Source organism: Lactuca sativa, chromosome 2, assembly GCF_002870075.4.
Source record: "Lactuca sativa cultivar Salinas chromosome 2, Lsat_Salinas_v11, whole genome shotgun sequence".
In the NCBI taxonomy this organism is placed as follows: domain Eukaryota; kingdom Viridiplantae; phylum Streptophyta; class Magnoliopsida; order Asterales; family Asteraceae; genus Lactuca; species Lactuca sativa.
In genome coordinates, this window is record NC_056624.2 from 159469512 (window position 1) to 159487455 (window position 17944).

Sequence of the window (17944 nt, forward strand, 5' to 3'; positions counted from 1 at the left end):
TATCTGACTCGGAAGAAGTATGATCTAGCCCCCGCCTAATCACATAAAGTAATACTCTCATAAATACAATTGTACTCAACCTTAAAAGTCAACAAGGTCAACGGTCAAACTTGACCCAACTCGGCGAGTGTACAAGGGAGAATCGGCGAGTCTACACATGTTCACTGACTCTCTTAGACCCTCTCTTGGCACGTCAAGCACTTCCCTGGACTTGACGAGTTCCCCCTGGCATGAACCGCGGGGCTACCCCGACTCAACTCGCCGAGTCCCAAGAACAACTCAGCGAGTTCCAACTTGAACTCAAACCTCAGACTCTCCCTGACTCACCGAGTCATTCCTCCAACTCGGCAAGTCCACTCACTGAGTGATTAACGGGCAACCTTCATACTACTCGCCGAGTCTGTTTTTGGGACTCGACGAGTTCATGCCATGCACAAACTCAAAACGACTTCTGAGGTCAGATATGTTCCATAAAATCATAGATCTGGCCTCCCCAAGCATGATAATCACGTAAAGTTCGGACCTTGACACACAAATAACATAGAAATGGTCCAAAATGGTGATTTAGCCCCAAAAATGACATTCCAAGCTCATGACTTCCAAAATGATTTATAAAGCTTCAAGGTTTAAGGTCTCTGGACCTCTTTGGGTCCAGATCCAAAACACAAACTCGAGAAAGGACCAAATACACCACTTAATCCATCTCTAAAAGGGTTAGGAAAACCCTAACACTAAGAATCAACACCAAAACTGAAGAAGGTCCGAGAATAATACCTCAATGCAATCTCTATGAGCTCAAAACCACCAAAAATCGCACCTCCTTCAGCCTCCTCTTGCCTTAAACACTTCCTTCTTGCAAAAACACCCACCAAAGTTCAAGATTAGCCTCTCCTTACTCACAAACGCTCTATATCTTTTTAGGGTTTCTCTCTGGGGTTGGTGGCCGCAAATGACGGCCATAAGGCCCTTTAAATAGGTCTCAAACCCTGGAAATTAGGGTTTCATTAAACAGCGTGGACTCGCCGAGTCCACTCATGAACTCGCGTACAAATCCGCGACCATACTCGGCGAGTCTAGACGCCAACTCGCCGAGTTCCCCCACAAAACCTAAAAATAAAGGAACAAAATATCATACCTGGGAATCCGGGTGTTACAACTTTTTTATACAGATAAAACTATTTTATATGTGTAAAAAGTTTTTTATACATATAAATACATATAAAATGGTATTTAAGCATATAAAAACTTTTTTATACATATACAGTGTTATTTTTATGTATAAAAACGTTTTTAATAATAATAATAATTATTATTATTATTATTATTATTATTATTATAATTATTAATATTATTATTATTATTATTATTTATTATTTATTACTATTATACATATTATTATTAATAATATGCATAATAGCAATAAATAATAATAATAATAATAATAATAATAATAATAATAATAATAATAAATAACCTGCATGACATCTAGTAAGTACAATGTTTCAGGAAAGGTTTCCAACAAAGCTACTTGGTCTAGTGGTTAAGATCTTTGCTTTATATGGAGCAGATTTGGTTTTGAATCCCCCAGCTCCAATTTTCCTTCCATGCATGTTTTTCCTAACAATTCCAACAACGCTCAAGCCATGTAAAATCCCGTTATGGGGTAAAGATGAACCAATTTTCCAGTATTCTAGGGTTTTATCGCACCAAAAAACCCACTTAGAACATAATCAAACATTTTGTGTAAAATTGGGTGTTGTTATGACAAAAACTCCGCTACATAAGAAGACTATCGCCTAAAACCCATATGAACACTTAAAAAAATTGATCATTACAGATGACAAATAGCGGCGACAAATCGCCGCTATTGTTATGTCGTTATTGATCAAAACAAACGCCGCTAATAGTCACCATCTCTGCTAATACTCGTGTTGATGCAAATACTTAACGTTGCAACACAAAATTTCCTTTTTTTGGTTTTTTGTTCTTCTTCATATCAGTGTTAATATATTACCAAACCTCCCACACATCTTATAGTGAATCAACTTACTATCTTCCATTGATACATCATGTTTTCTACTAGGAATATCTAACGTATCAAAACACCTTTGTACACTGGTGAAGCCAAACCACCCATAAAAAAGATATAACCATGCATAGAAATCTAACAACACTCTTTTTAGCATACCATTAAAGATACAACCATGCACACAAATCTAACAACACTCTTTTTAGCATACAATTTATGTATGCTAGACAATTAAGATATAATAAATGATAATTGTTATAGCTTGAGCCTTCGAATAGGGAGATCGCTTGTCTTGCACGTTGCATAATACATATTATAAGTCATTTAAGGAATTTATCATTATGCGATAAAAGTGACATTTTGATGGAAAATTATTCGGGATAAATAATTTAAACCAAAGTTATGGTATATGCGACAAGAATTGCATACATATAAAGAACTCTGAAATCCGACTTCGTTTGAACAAGTTATGCTTCTTCAAAGTTTCGCAATTAAACCAACAACTATGTGTGTCGTAAATAGTGAACCGGAGATAGGTTGATTATTATCCTAAACAGTCAAGACAAAAGTCATCGTAATCGTAAAACCAAAAGCGTTCATGTAGGGAACGTCCAAACCTAACTTCATATAAAAAAGTTATGATTTTTTGAATTTTCAGCGCAACTTTGTTACCACAAAAATCAAAATTCAAATCAGATGATCGTTAGGAAAAAAACAATCTAAATGATATTTGGGGATCTCGTGATTAGGATTTCGTCGATTTAAAGACAGACAATAACTGATGTCGTATGAAAGAGTTATGATTTTTATAAGGAATTTAATAGTCTTAGTCTGCTAAAAATATAACTTTAAAAATAAAAGAGAATTAGCTGATGGAGTCTAAATGTAAGTTGTAGATCTCGTCGATATCTACGTGTGGATATAAAGAATGCCAAAAAATGAGTTCGTATGAATAAGATACACTTTTTCAAAGTTTTAAATTCGAGTGCGCATCAACACGCGCGGTGCGCCATGACAAGGGGGTGTGGACTAGCAGAAAGACGACGTGTGTCACTAAGCAGGAGGATACAAAGACATCAACACTAACACCCCTGGATAAAGACTAAAACCTAAACCAAAGATATAAAATTTTGACATTAAGAGGTAAAAGGTGGCCTCAGATACAAAATTCAAAAGCAGCCACTTAGAATTCCATTAATGCCCCTAAGCTTGAGAAAATCTCCAACTGTAAGCATCCCTAAAAAGATATGAGTAGCACCCCAACCAGTCATTGAAAAGATACAAAATTGACATAATTAAAGTCATTTTGATTATTTTGAGACCTTGAAACATAGACAAACAGCCTCTCAAGGTGAATAAACCATTAGAGCCATTCATTGACTTGTATCAGAACATCTTAAATTGAAAACTTTTAGAACTTTCTTCCAATTACAACAACGTACTTCTGTCTATGAAGCATTAAATAACAACTAACTCTCATGATCATCATTATTTCAGACCCACCTTGAATTTTGTACACATTAGAATAGGCATACTAGAGCCATCTTTTCGCCAATATCCCTCACTATAAGTATGTTGCTCTAATTGAAATATAAAACACCAATCCAAAATATAAGTATAGTGTTCCAAGTACTGAATTTGTGACTAATGGCTAATTTGGTATAAAATGCAATTAAATTTTGTAGGCATGCTGTTAGTTTGATAAGTTGATTCTTTTTGATAAATGGCTAATTATTGTTTGATAAATTGCTTTTTTGATTAAGTAGGAGTTCCATTGTTAAACTTGAATAACCATTGATTGATATTATATCATTCTTTAGGTATCTATTAATTATAGCTTTCATACTTTGGTTTTGTAGAAAAAGTTCTTGCGAAAGTGGGTACATCATATGTTACCAAAACTTGTGTACAGTTTTTTTGGCCCATTTCCTGCTCCTTCTCTTCTTATGGTATAAACTTACTTTCATATATTTCTCTATTCTAAAACACATAAATTTCAAAGATGGTGATAAATTCCAAAACTTGTGTATACAAGGATGTTGAACCGGTTTACTACTCATCTAAGAAAGTTCCCAAATATGTTCTATCTTTGGTATTTAACGAGGTTTCTTCTCATTTCTTGTATTGACAATGCTTAACCAATCTTTATCCTATTTCACCGTTATTTACTCTAATGATTTTTTTGATGCGTAATTACCACCAACATGCCAAAAGGGTATCTCTAATGTCATCTTTCGTCATGCACAAACCTTATGAAATATCACATTTCACCAAAGCTGATTATAAGTAGTAAGCAAATCTTTACTACTATATAAAAAAATATTATTTCTCGTATAATCACCTAAATATTAAAATATTATTTTCCTTACTTTATTTTTCAGCTAAAAAGCGTAGAATGGATTATGCAGATCCTCATCATACCACAGAAGAGGAAAAAGAAAACATTGAACATGTAGTAAGACTCTAAAAACTATCTTTGATCCAAGGGCACAGTAGTCATTTTTTAAAGGTTAACAGCTAGTTCCTTAACTTAGACTCACAGTAACCAAAATCGGTAGGGAACATCAAAATAAGGACAAATTTTGCAAAAGTGAACTTTTTAGTACCAATACTAAAAAATTCAGCTAAATACAGGGACCAAAAATGTAATTGACTCCAAGTATTACAATACATAACCTTTTTACATGTTAGTGTTTTTGTAAAACCCTATAAAGAATAAATTGACATTCTAAAAACCAGCATAAGTGATGAAGAAACAAATGCAAAAGTATGGCTTGGAATTATGATGATTTTGTTTTATATTCATGTTTTTTTTTTGAATTAAAGGTTTTAATTTTAAATGAAAGTCTTCATTTAGTGCCATGATAGTTTGATCAACTGACAGCTGTACACTTTCAAGAAGCTATGCCAATAGTTCAAAACAAGATTTAAATGTTGAAACTTGCGCTCTTCAAGTATTTGCAAACTACATGTTTAGTTCTCTTGCTTATCAAAATTACAAATTTGGTCCCTAACTTGAGAACTTTTAATCCTTTTTATCACAATATTTGTACTTATTGTTAAACTTTGCAAAATAATCATACTACTCTTATAAGTGGAGTTATCGAGACTTCTTGATGTTGCACGTTACACTAAAACAAAGATGGTAGAGATGTCAACAACTCAACATTGAATCATCTAATGTCAACACATGTTTTGCGACAAGCTCAACAAATTGTGTGTTTGTATGATCAGGTGAGAAATAGCAATGTACTTTACTCTTTGTACCAATATAGGCAATATGCTCTGTTTTTTTCGCTTATTTACCATAATAATAACATACGTACATTTATTTACCTATAGTTAATAGCAATATCTGGTGAATAAAGTAGAATGTTATATTTAGTAGCATTTGATTGAGTGGTTTTATTTATTTATTATTATAGGTGATTGAAGCAACAAAGAATGTTGAGATAGGTGATAAGGAACTAAATCAAGCCATGTAGAGGAGCAACAAGAGGAACAACAATAGCAGAATTTTTCTCTTACTTTTCATTGTTTTTACTTTTACTATTCTTTTTCTTGACCTGTATAATTAATTAATACTTAAATCGATGGACTCATCATTTAACTTACAAAGTATGTTATTTACTTATTTCTTTTATTTTATTTGCAATTTTAAAAGCTCAAAATGTAAATTGACCCCACCTAGATAGTTTTAGGTTTGAGGATGCAAAAAATTGGAACTTACATTTATTGATTTGTTTATTCTATCATTACAACTGAACTCATTGACGACTTTTTTGGTCACTAGATGAGTGACGATTTTTTATGGTCACTAATTGGATTAAATAGTGACGACTTTTTGCGGTTACTAATGGATGAAATAGTTAAGTGACTACTGAGTGGTCATGGATATAGTGACGACTATATTTTTAGTCACTATATAGTTTGGTCACTATATCAGCTTAGTGACGAAAAGTAACGATTAAAATTTTGGTCACTAAATCACTTAGTGATGATTATTTCTATTGTTAGTGACCATTTCGTTGTCGTCACTAATTGACATTTTTTTGTAGTGAAAATACATGGAAGACTTGTTTTTTAGGTTAAAAAATGGGTTTCTTACAAGAAAATAAAATCAGATTTTCAATGGTTAAATCGAAAAGAAAATTTTCTTTGAACCATTACACAAAAAAATTCTAAACTGTAATGGTTTTAATAAAATTCAAAGTTTTATCTAAAGATTTTTCTGAAAAAATTTTAAAAAAACTCATAATGGTATAACTATAAACAGGAAAAAAAAATTCTTTGTTAAACTAAAATTAAATTAAATTAAAATATATATATATATATATATATATATATATATATATATATATATATATATATATATATATATATATATATATATATATATATATATATATATATATATATATATATATATATATATATATATATATATATATATAAGAAATCTAGATATAATGGTTTTGAATCACAAATATTAACCACTTTTCAATTGTTATAAATGTTTGTTGGAAAACATATAGTTGGTAACTTAATTGGTGTAAGACCATACGTGTTAGATACGTAATACTACTGATAAAACAAAAAAATAAATAAAATAAAATAAAAATAAAAAGCCACCCCACTTTGTATAAGGACCATAACGACCTCTACAAAACAGCCGATTCTTCGATTTTTAAATTGGATTCTTCCTACCATTTTGACTATGATATATCATTTAACTTAGCTGAGCCTCCACACACGATTAATCTCTTGCTCTTGCTCTTGCTCTTCCTCTTCATCTCTTAATTAAGCTTCAACGCTTTTCTTCAAGAGCGGAGGAATTTTCTGATCCAAAAAAAAAAAAAAACATCTTTCGAGGTATTTCAATGGGAAAAAAAACCCCACACCAAATCATATGCCATAGGTTGCCATGGTGGATGTCCACCATGGTCATCATGATCTTTATAACTATGGATAAGCATGTGATTTCACAGTCAAGTGATAGAAATAATACTCTTCTGAGAAAGTATTGTAGATCATACAACAGTGTCTACGGAGAGTTTTACCTAAGCAATCTCAATACCACCCTTTCTAGCCTCCGGAGGCAGTTATCCGATCCACAGGTATATTATGCGTTTGCACAGGCTGCAAATAATGACGCATTTGTGTACAGCTTCGCTTTGTGTAGGGAGTATCTGTCCACTTCGCAGTGTCTGGCATGTTTTGACTCCGCAGTTAATGAGACAAAAGCATGTGGGATAGCTGATGGGGCTAACGTGATTTATGATGATTGCAGTATCAGGTTAGAACATTAAAATTCCCATCTCTTTTACTCTATATTAGCTTCTTCAAATAATTGCCAAATTTTAATGATACCTAAACTAGATGTTCTATGTTCCAATCCAACGTTTATACTTAATACATGAACCAAATTCAATAGTTTTATCCTACCATGCTTAATTAAAAGTCATGTATGTCCAATTTGACGGAGCTGGAAAAATAAAATGGTAGAAATTTTTTTTTATCAACCAAGGCATTATAATATCATCTAAGACAACTATAAAATTGACTTTAATCCTAAATATCAAACGTGCTTTAAAAAATACTAGTAATTCTTACAATTATTCATAAATGAGTTTTCATATTTTAAAAACTAGTTACAAGTTGTCTTGTGTTTTTTAATATCATGTGATCCGGAACTTGTTACGCCTGTCTTATATATTTAACAAATTAAAAAAAAAATCAAACACAAATCATGATATCAATAAAACAAAGATTTTATTTGTTAGAAACCTCCAAAAGTAGAGGTATATGTTAATGTACAAAAAAAATTCCAAAGCTATGTTGTCTTGCTCACACGTCACAGGTGTCCATCTATAGTATGTGTCCATAAACGTTTTTCCAGTATAAAAACAGATCCTAAACCAAGAGTGTGTATGGATACCCTTAAGATGTATCTGCGTTGGCTCTTAACTAAAAGAAATTATATGGTTGCGGTTAAAGAAGTGTAGAAGAATAGATGTTGATGGTTTGAAAATTATAGATGAAGAATCAAAACTCCTACTATTGAGTATTGAAAGATTTTAGGATTACTTTGAAAATACTGGTTGTGTATTTGTATGTAACTGACTAATTAATGCGTAATGTTGATAAATAATCTGAATTACAATATAGCTATATATTGTTGTAGGGTAATTCGTCTTTGGTTTGAAGCTGGAAATCAAAATTAAGATTGAGTATATGATAGTAGATTTGAGTAGAAATTAATGAGTAGCTGATCATTTAAATTGTTTTATTTATACATTCGGTAATTGGGGCTTGTTTGAGACAAAGCTTTTGAAATTTTTTGGATCTTTTAGTTTATTTATTTTTATTTTTTTTATTTTTTATTTTTTTTTTAAATACAAATAAAAAACTTTGTTTAACAACTTGAACATTTATCTATAATTTCAAAGAAAAAGTTTCGAGTCCAAAAACTAGTTCAAAGCTTTTAAATTAATTAATTTTAAATTTTAATTAATTTTATACACATAAAAACTAATAACTATTTTTGTTCTATTCTGTATAAATAAAAGCTAAACATTTCACTATTAGCTACAAGCTAGCACCTTTTGCTAGCATCTATAAACTTCCAACTATTAGTTACTTTTCCAAGCATGTCCTAAATATTATTTCTAAAAACTAATATTTGATTTTTTGTATTTTGGCATAATAATATATTAGAATGTCGTTCTCATCGTGACTGTTAGGACTAACAAAGTAACAACGTTTCTTATTTTTATCCCAAATTAAAATAAGATAAGCATAGTACATCGTTATAATATTTACCATGCATGTCAATATCATTAATAAAATAACCTATCAATACTCGTGTGAGTCGTATGAGTGGTGCTGTGGTCGTGATTGCCGGTTATAATAATAATAGTATTATTAATAACCATGAGGGTATGGGGTATAATAAAATTTTTACCTATGGACATATAAGCTAATAGTGATATTTTTATTATTTTTATCAATAACAAAAATAATTAAGGTGTGATGTTTGAACATTACCACAGGTGAATGTGGACGGTAAAATATGTCATGCTGATTTAGCGGTGGAAAAAAAAACACCATAACTTTTAACTTAACAATACTAACAAATAGTTTACTATTATAATAATAAAATAATAATAATAATATTAATAATAATAAATAACAATACTATTATTATTGAATAAATTATAATATAATTTAATATAATATAAATAATAATAATATATTTAATAAAAATAAATATATAATGATAATAATAATAATAATAATAATCATTATATATTTTTATGGTTATATGGTTGTTAATGATTATATATTTTTATGGTTATATGGTTGTTAATGATTGTTATTATGATCATAATTATAGATAACAATGATATTTATGATAGCATTATAACGACTAATAATAATAGTTTTGCTGTTTAACAATAATAATAATAATAATAATAATAATAATAATAATAATAATAATAATAAGAAGGTTTTTGGCATAAGAATATGATGGATTGTTTTCTATTTACCATATTATAGTTTAAATCACATTTAAGATATATTTGAGATATATGTGGTCTTTAGGTGTAAATAGAAACAGATTAGATTAGATTGTTGTTTAAATAATAATTATGATAATACCTTTAATGGTATTGTTAATAATAATATAATTCATTAGAAACTATATCAACATCCACCAGAAATAGTAGTTTAATGAATGTTTTTAAATAATCTTTTGTCTCCATCTAAATCTAATCTAATTAATAATAGTTCCAACATTTAAAAGCAGCGGCCCACCTCTTGCCCACTTGTCATATTCGTCCACTACAATATTAGAGTCAACGTTTGTGTAAAGTAAGTACATATTAGTTAATAAACATTATTTTGATTTTAAGCCAAACTAAAATAAAATACTAAACTATAAAAAAATTATTATAGCAAATTAAGAACCTTTAGGTGAATTATTTTGAATTTAAGCAGACAACTTTATCGCCATTCGACAAAAAGAAATTTCTACAACAAAGACTGCATCTTATTAAACAATATAATGAATTCAAGATATTTACATTTTAATTCATTATAACAACATATTCATTTTAAGATGCATAATAGGAATGTATTTTATTTTGGAGTAAATTATAAAATTGGTCCTTATATTTTATCAAAAAGTACGGTTTGAATAAAAAAAAGTTATGGTATGGTTAGTCCAAAATTAAAAATGTCATGCAGATTGTTCCTTGAAAATTTAAATGCATTTGAAAAGACTATTTTGGCCTTGTTATTTTTCCCATTTTATTTTTATTTTTTTATTTAAAAAAAGTAAAATAAGTACCCTAATAACCCCACCCAACCCTTTATCTTTTAGTATAGACATTAGTTAATAATTATTATTTTTATTTGCAGCCAAAACTAAAATAATATACTAAACTATAAAAAAATTATTATAGCAAATTATGAACCTTTAGGTGAATTATTTTATTTTAAACAATGGGGAAATCTAGAGAAAACTCCAAGACTTTTGAGAAAAGTTTCAAGGTTTTTTTAAACAAAAAAGTTCAGATTATTTAATATTTTACGAAAAAATCATTTTTCATATTTGAACAAAAAATGACAGATTATATGATATTCTCAAAATAATGAAATTTTTTTGTTAAAAAAAACAAAAAAAATAAATAAATTAGGACTTTATTAGAACTTTTTCTAAAAGTTTAAGACTTTTCTGTAAATTTTCCTAACCAATATAAATGAATACACAATGTATTTTTATTTATTTATCTATTTATTTAAAACTTTAATACATTATAACAACATATTCATTTTAGGATGTATAATAGCAATGTATTTTATTTTGGAGTAAATTACAAAATTTGTCCCTATGTTTTATCAAAAAGTGCAGTTTGAGTAAAAAATTTATCGCATGGTTAGTCTAAAATTAGAAATATCGAACGGATTTTTTGTCCCTCCAAAATTTAAATGCATTTGAAAAGACTATCTTGCCCCTGTGAATTTTATCATTTTCTTTTATTTTTAATATTAAATAAATGAAAAGTAAAATAAATCCCCTAAGAACCTCACCTAAGAACCACCGCCACCGGCTATCGTCGACCATCACCAGTCACCTTCTGCATCTACTATCTCGTCGGAAACCACCATCATACTTGCTGGGAACCACTACCACCGACGGAGGATGTGGATGGTTGTGGATCTTGATGGATATATATAGAAGTAAGTGATGATCGATCTGGACGGATGTGACCAGGGTGGACGACAGTGGATCTCTGGATAAAGGGGATTAACGATAGTCTTCTTAAGCGCATTCCTATTACATTTTGATAGCACTCACATTTTTCTCTTCTCCTTTAGCAAATTTGTTTATCAACGGGCATAACTGTATGTAAAAGAGTTCTATCTAGTGTACCTATTGCTTTAGGAAATATGTCTTTTAGCCGTCTATTTCATTTTGAGGTATTTCCTGGTGGATTAGAACATATTGGTACTATAAGTTTAGTTAATAGCATAAGAGCAGTGGTGTATTTTGAAAGAAATTCTCTCTACTCCAAGCCTTCCAACTTTTTCATACATTCTTCAATCTCCTTGTGAAGATTATTTGCTTACGCGACCACATGTGCAACCTTAACAATTTCCTTACCAACTTATCTTATCGCATCATCTAGTGTGCCCTTGGGTGCATTTCATTTTCCTCCTTTATGTTTTTGACCAAGTAGAGGAATCTTTAGGAACTTGTAGGTGAGGGTAATAATGATGTTGATGTTGGGATATTCGTATAAGGTGTTGGGTCTACCATCTTAATAACCTTAAAATGTTGTGTAGTAAACACTTTGGTGGGATGAGGGGTATCGACGGTCGATGTCACCCCATCAAATAATTCGGTGCATAGATCTGGGAAAAGGGAGGGGGATACTTCTTAATTTATCAACCATCTTGTTTAACTATTTGAAAACTTCGACTGTCATATGAAATGTGTTTGTTTTAGAATTATAAAGTTTCTTAGTTCTGTTTTTAAATTTCAACAAACTAAATATTTGCTTTTCTAGTCATAATGATATTTCATTTATTTTTTGTTAACTACAAAGTCAAGCTCGTTTTTTAGTATTTCGACTATTACATTCCATGAGGTTCTTTTGAGACCACTACCCTCCTAACCATTACTTGTTAATTCATGTATTCATGCTTTAAGAAAACTTTTGTTCACAATATTTGAAGACCAACTAGCTCTATCTCTCTTTTTCTATCATGTCTAACGAATAAATGAATGATAAAAATGTTACATTTTAGAGCAAGATTAAGAAAAAAAACATATGTACACATAAGGGTTAAACCAATATACACACATACACACAAATATACACTCATACATATAATATAGACACTAATATACAGACAAATATACACATACAAATACACACATACACACTAACAACTTTTTAACTAATTTAACAAGACACCTATAATTTAACTCATTTTTACACATTTAACATAAAATTTGGACCATACATTTGTGTAACAAAATCACATCACATTAACAACAACAAAATAAGAGCACATCAACAACAACAAAAGAAATCACACCACATAAACAACAACAAAAAAAAATCAGAGCAAATAAAAAATCTCAACAGCAATGGAAATATCAAGAATAGAAAACTCAGAAACGCACCTGGTTGAAAGAAGGTTGGTCTTCGGTTGTGTTTTCAAAGGAAGACGTTGGAGTCCAAGGATGGTCGTTGATTAGCAGGGAAGCAGGGGAGATTGCTTTGATTGTATTTCTTTTTGTGGATGCGTGTATAGAAGAAGAGGGAAAAACGGGAAATCAAGTTTTTTTTGTTAATTTTTGTCCTTGTCTTGCATTGTTAGAGTGCGGACCAAATGAGCTGCACATGTTCGACCGTGTCCACACCTTGGATCAAGTCCATGAGTTTAAAAATCATATAAAACAAGCTAAATTGCATTTGTTGGACCCAGACTATCTTTGGACCCAATTAGAAGCTATATCACCCTTATACAAGTGTACACTCCGTACCATGTTATTTGTACATGTTCATAGTCTTAGTCCAATTTAACACTCTCATAAATTCCAGTTATCCAATATGACATATAATGACACTTAAATCGCCAACACATGTATGCATGTATGCATACTAAAGTGTACCTCTTTTGTGAAAAGGTATGAGAATTACGGTGCGAACTTTAATGACGGTAATGTTATATCGGATGATAATGCCACTCCAACTAGAATATGCGGCATGGAATCTATATCTCAGCCGATAACTACTTTCAACCAAATGGTAGAGGCATTGTTATCTGATATTCAAGTCGCTACTCCAAGAACATCTACTTTCTATGTAGCATCCACAAGGCAAGTCTCAACTAGAAACACGACAATGTATGCAATTGCACAGTGTGTCAGAAACGTAAGCCAAGCCATTTGTCAAAGTTGCTTGAATACAGCATATGACAATTTACATGGTTGTCTCCCCAATACGGAAGGAAGGGCAATTGACTTTTTTTGCTTTATGAGGTATTCCGAGACTCCATTCTTTCGAAACAACCAGACAACAAATATCTTGTCTTTCTTAAGTACAGGTGAAGGATCTTATACATCAATAATCTAATTAGCTTTAATTTTCAGTTGCAGTTATTGGATACGTTTCAATACATTATTATACATTTGTTATGTTCTTTGTACTAGGAAGTTCAAGCAAGTCTGGCATGATAGCTGGAGTATGTAGTGGTGTGGGTTTCTTTTTGTTTATACTTGTTTTGTGGTTATGGTATCGACAAATGAAGAAGTCAAAGAATGTTGAACAAGGTAACCATAGATATTACACCTTTGACGTTGAATAAAGGTTTAATTAATTAAGAAATATTTATATACGAAGCACATGATATACATCAGGTATACCTATATGGGCTTTGTGAGGGGTAAGTCAAATATAATAAGGATATATAACCAAGGTTGATGATTTTGTTCTTCAAAAAAAAAATTATCCCAAAGTTTTGTCCACATCTTTATGGTTAAGCATTGTAGATAGCCCTTATTAAATTCGTACCTACAGTTTTGTAAGTTCTTAAAATTTTCTGTTCATTTAACAGATTTTCAAAATTATAGTATGTTCCATCTCAACGTATACGTCTTAGATTACAACTACTAATCGCTTAAATTTTGCAACTTGTGATACTTGTAGAGGAACCTGGACTACAAGGGGAAAAAGGTTACAGTTACCAAGATTTGCGATTAGCAACACACAATTTTGGTGATGAGTATAGAATAGGGAAAGGAGGTTTTGGTGAAGTATTCAAGGTAATTAACAATTTAAATTGTTGTCTAACTATCTGTCCGTAGTCTAAATAAAGGCCTTCGAATTTTGGAACAACTACATATAAATGTTTAGCACAAATTAAACTTTATCACGAGAAAGTTTCCGAAGTGAATTAAAACTCCTGTTTTATTCATGAACTGGTAAAGGATTGCAAAACATTTAATTAATATGTGCCCTTACAATTTTATTACTATTTTATGGAATTGCTTTACGACTTTACTTAGTGATAACAGGCAATTATAGATGATGAGAAGGTAGTGGCAGTGAAGAAACTTCATGTTGGTTATGGTAGTGCAAAATTAGAATTTGACAATGAAGTGAAGCTTATAAGTAATATTCAACATCGGAATCTTGTACGACAACTAGGATGGTGTAGTGAAGGACCTGAGCTACTTCTTGTCCTAGAATACATGCCACATGGAAGCCTTGACAACTTCTTATGGGGTAAGTTAGTTTTGCACATGTATCGTTTATAATTAAGTTATAACTAACCAGAAGAAAGTTTTAATCAAATGTGTAATTAATAATTTCATTCATCATGTACAGGTGATAAAAAGGGCACTCTAAATTGGGAAAAACGATTTGACATTATCTTTGGCATTGCTAGGGGTCTTTCCCATCTTCACAATGAATGCCATGTCAAAATAATTCACAGAGATATAAAATCAAATAACATCCTCCTTGATGAGGATTTTCAACCCAAAATCGCAGATTTTGGATTGGCAAGATTTCAACCGGAGGATCAAACCCATATTAGCACAAAGCTTGCTGGCACCCTGTATGTTTCTTTATATTGTTTACGTATTTATTTCTACTTGATTCAACTTCCTTTCTTTTCAAATGATCACTATGTTTTATGACGTAATCAATATAGAGGATACATGGCACCAGAATATGCAACCACTGGACAATTATCAGAGAAGGTTGACACATATAGCTTCGGTATCGTGGCCCTTGAAATCATTAGTGGTCGAATATGTACTGATCAAAACTTCAGTGGACCTGACACAGCTCACCTCCTTGAACATGTAACATACGATCGATTAACCTCATTTTTTTTCTTCTTTTTCATGACACATAAATTATTGCAAATGTGTGACAATTCTCTTTTGGTCGATAGGCATGGCAGTTGTATGAAAAACGCATGCACATAGAGTTGATTGATGAAGCATTAGGTAAAGAAGAATACAATGAAGCTAATGTCATGAAGACCATAGAGATTGCTCTCATGTGCACTCAGTCACCAGCTTCCTTAAGACCAACAATGTCTGAAGTTGTGCTATTGTTGTCAAGGGGACAATCTTTGGGACTAGGACAGCTAATCAAACCTACATTCATTAATGCACGTAGGGTGATGCACAGAGATGGAAATGGGTTACAAAATAAATAAGTAGATATATTGAGGACAAATGTTCTTCTTTTTGCATTGTAAATCACAAATCTAGATTTGGGGTGTTGGCGTGTTGTTTTAAGGTCTGAACATAAGCACTAGAGCCTTCACTTGTTGTAAAATTGGAATTGATCGATGATGATATCGTTATAAGGAACTTGTAGAAACACAACAATTGATATTTATAGGTATATATATTACTCATTATTTCAAACAGTAGCTATCATTTCTTAACAAAAATCCTCATTTATTTTGAAAGTGAGCGATCAAATATATACAGCCTTAAAACCACCATCCATAGATGCTTTTGCAGCATCCATAACAACTTGACATGCTCTGCTGATGCCACTCCACCTTGTATCCGGTCTAATCTTTGATTCTTTTATTCCTTTAACCAACCTCGAAAACTCTTTAACCATCAAAGCCTCTTGTGGAAGCTCATTGTGTACTTGGACCTCTTTCTCTTTTTCATTCCACCCAATATGAAGATCAGCAAAACCCGCACCTGATGTTAACTTAAACGAAGCTGAAATCTCTTCATAAGGAATGATCAAATCTTCAACATGAAATGACCCTTTGGATCCCAAAACCGAGATGTCCATTGTCTCATGTGATAGAAACGAACAGTAAAAGATTGCAGTGGTTTCCTCTTCTTCCCAATGAAGGAAAACAGTTGTGGACATGATGACTCCATTGGAATTTAAATTTGTTGCAGGTAAGGTTGTAACAGTGGTTGGTAGTTTGTAGCTCATTGCCCATAGAATAGCTCCAATGCAATACCATCCTGCATCTCCTAAAGCTCCCAAGCCATCTAAATCTGCTTTTGTTCTGACGTTGGTCTCAAAAAATTGTGGGGGTGGTAAATATGACGAAGAACTGTAGATCTTCATATAAGATAAAATCTTGTTAACAAATGTAACTAACTAGTCAATTGGTTAACAAAATTTATAACTAGTATAATTAAATTAATTTATGTTGAGAAGTTCAAGAAATCAAGAATGTTATTTACCGTTTTAACTTGACCGAAGAGATTAGGATCCAAAAGGAACTCTTTCATCCACGAGGTTCTGGGGTGATGATACCACATACTTCCATCCATGAACTGCACACCATTAGATTCACAAGCTTCAAGTATCTGATCAAGCTCTTCGACATTTAGAGCAGTGGGTTTTTCCAATAGCACATGCTTCTTCTTCTCTGCAGCCAACACAGCCCATTTCAGGTGAAGGCTTGTTGGCAATGGAATATAAACGGCATCCACTGATGGATCATCCAACACTGCCTCGTAATTGCCATATACCTTCACTAACTCCGACAAGTTGTTTTTTATGGCAAATTGTTTTGCTTTTTCAGTTGAACGGCTGGAGATGGATTGTATAATTGAATTGGGAGAGAGATTTATGGCTCTGCATATTTTCCTGGCAATCTCAGCGCAGCCTAGTATCCCAAAACGTACTATGTTTTCCTCGTGAGCCATGTTTTTTTATGCACCGTTTTTGCTTTGTTGCTGAGGGAAGGAAAGATAGGATATCAAGAAGTGAAAACCAATGTGAGCCAACGAATTTTGATCACTGCAAATGATACATTTCTTTGAGAATATGGCAATGAATAGGGGCATAAGAGTCCATTCTCATACTAAGTTTACTTCACCACTCATTTTACCAATTAAATTTTTATTGCAACGAGTATCTCATTAAATTACATAAATGGTCCTTTCGGTTTGGTGACATATATAATTTCTTCCTTTTTTTCTAGCTCTCGACATTTTTTTGGGTGTTTTCCTTATTCATGTTTTTTTTCCACTTCTCTCCCTTAGACTACACGGTGCACAGTTTACCGCATGCCGCGGTAAGGTGTGGTATGTGGTAAACACCCTACCGAGCCCGAATAAAAAATGTGGTGAGCCTTGGTCGTTGATTTAAACGAAGTGGATGAGCTCTAGGTGCTTCGACCGATGGGGCGACAGATGGAAAAAAAAGGAGGATCGTCGTCGAATACATCGGTAACGGGAAGAGGAGATGAAATACATAAAGTTGCTACTAGTTTGGAAGCTTATAATTTGAATTTTCGGAGTAGTTTTAGTTTTGAAAATCAGAAGTTGGGGGAGAAAAGAGATCGAGAGAGGAAAAGAAACCAGCTCGAGAGGAGAAGCAAAAAAATCGG

The 17944-nt window shown here is 31.9% G+C and overlaps 2 protein-coding genes across 2 annotated transcripts; one reads left to right on the forward strand and one right to left on the reverse strand.

Annotated features, from left to right (window-relative positions):
* The first annotated feature begins 6558 nt into the window (after positions 1 to 6558).
* Positions 6559 to 16000, forward strand: LOC111916053 (cysteine-rich receptor-like protein kinase 3). Its single transcript, XM_023911702.3, has 8 exons — positions 6559 to 7325; positions 13236 to 13654; positions 13761 to 13880; positions 14257 to 14372; positions 14625 to 14835; positions 14938 to 15169; positions 15266 to 15419; positions 15512 to 16000. The coding sequence occupies exons 1-8, from the start codon at positions 6910 to 6912 to the stop codon at positions 15779 to 15781; spliced, it is 1938 nt and encodes a 645-aa protein (XP_023767470.1). The 5' UTR covers positions 6559 to 6909; the 3' UTR covers positions 15782 to 16000.
* Positions 15940 to 17359, reverse strand: LOC111916054 (uncharacterized oxidoreductase At4g09670). The gene is made up of 2 exons (XM_023911703.3): positions 16791 to 17359; positions 15940 to 16665 (listed from the first exon to the last, which is right to left on the reverse strand). Exons 1-2 carry the CDS (start codon positions 17256 to 17258, stop codon positions 16048 to 16050), a joined length of 1086 nt encoding a protein of 361 aa, XP_023767471.1. The 5' UTR covers positions 17259 to 17359; the 3' UTR covers positions 15940 to 16047.
* Positions 17360 to 17944: the final 585 nt, after the last annotated feature.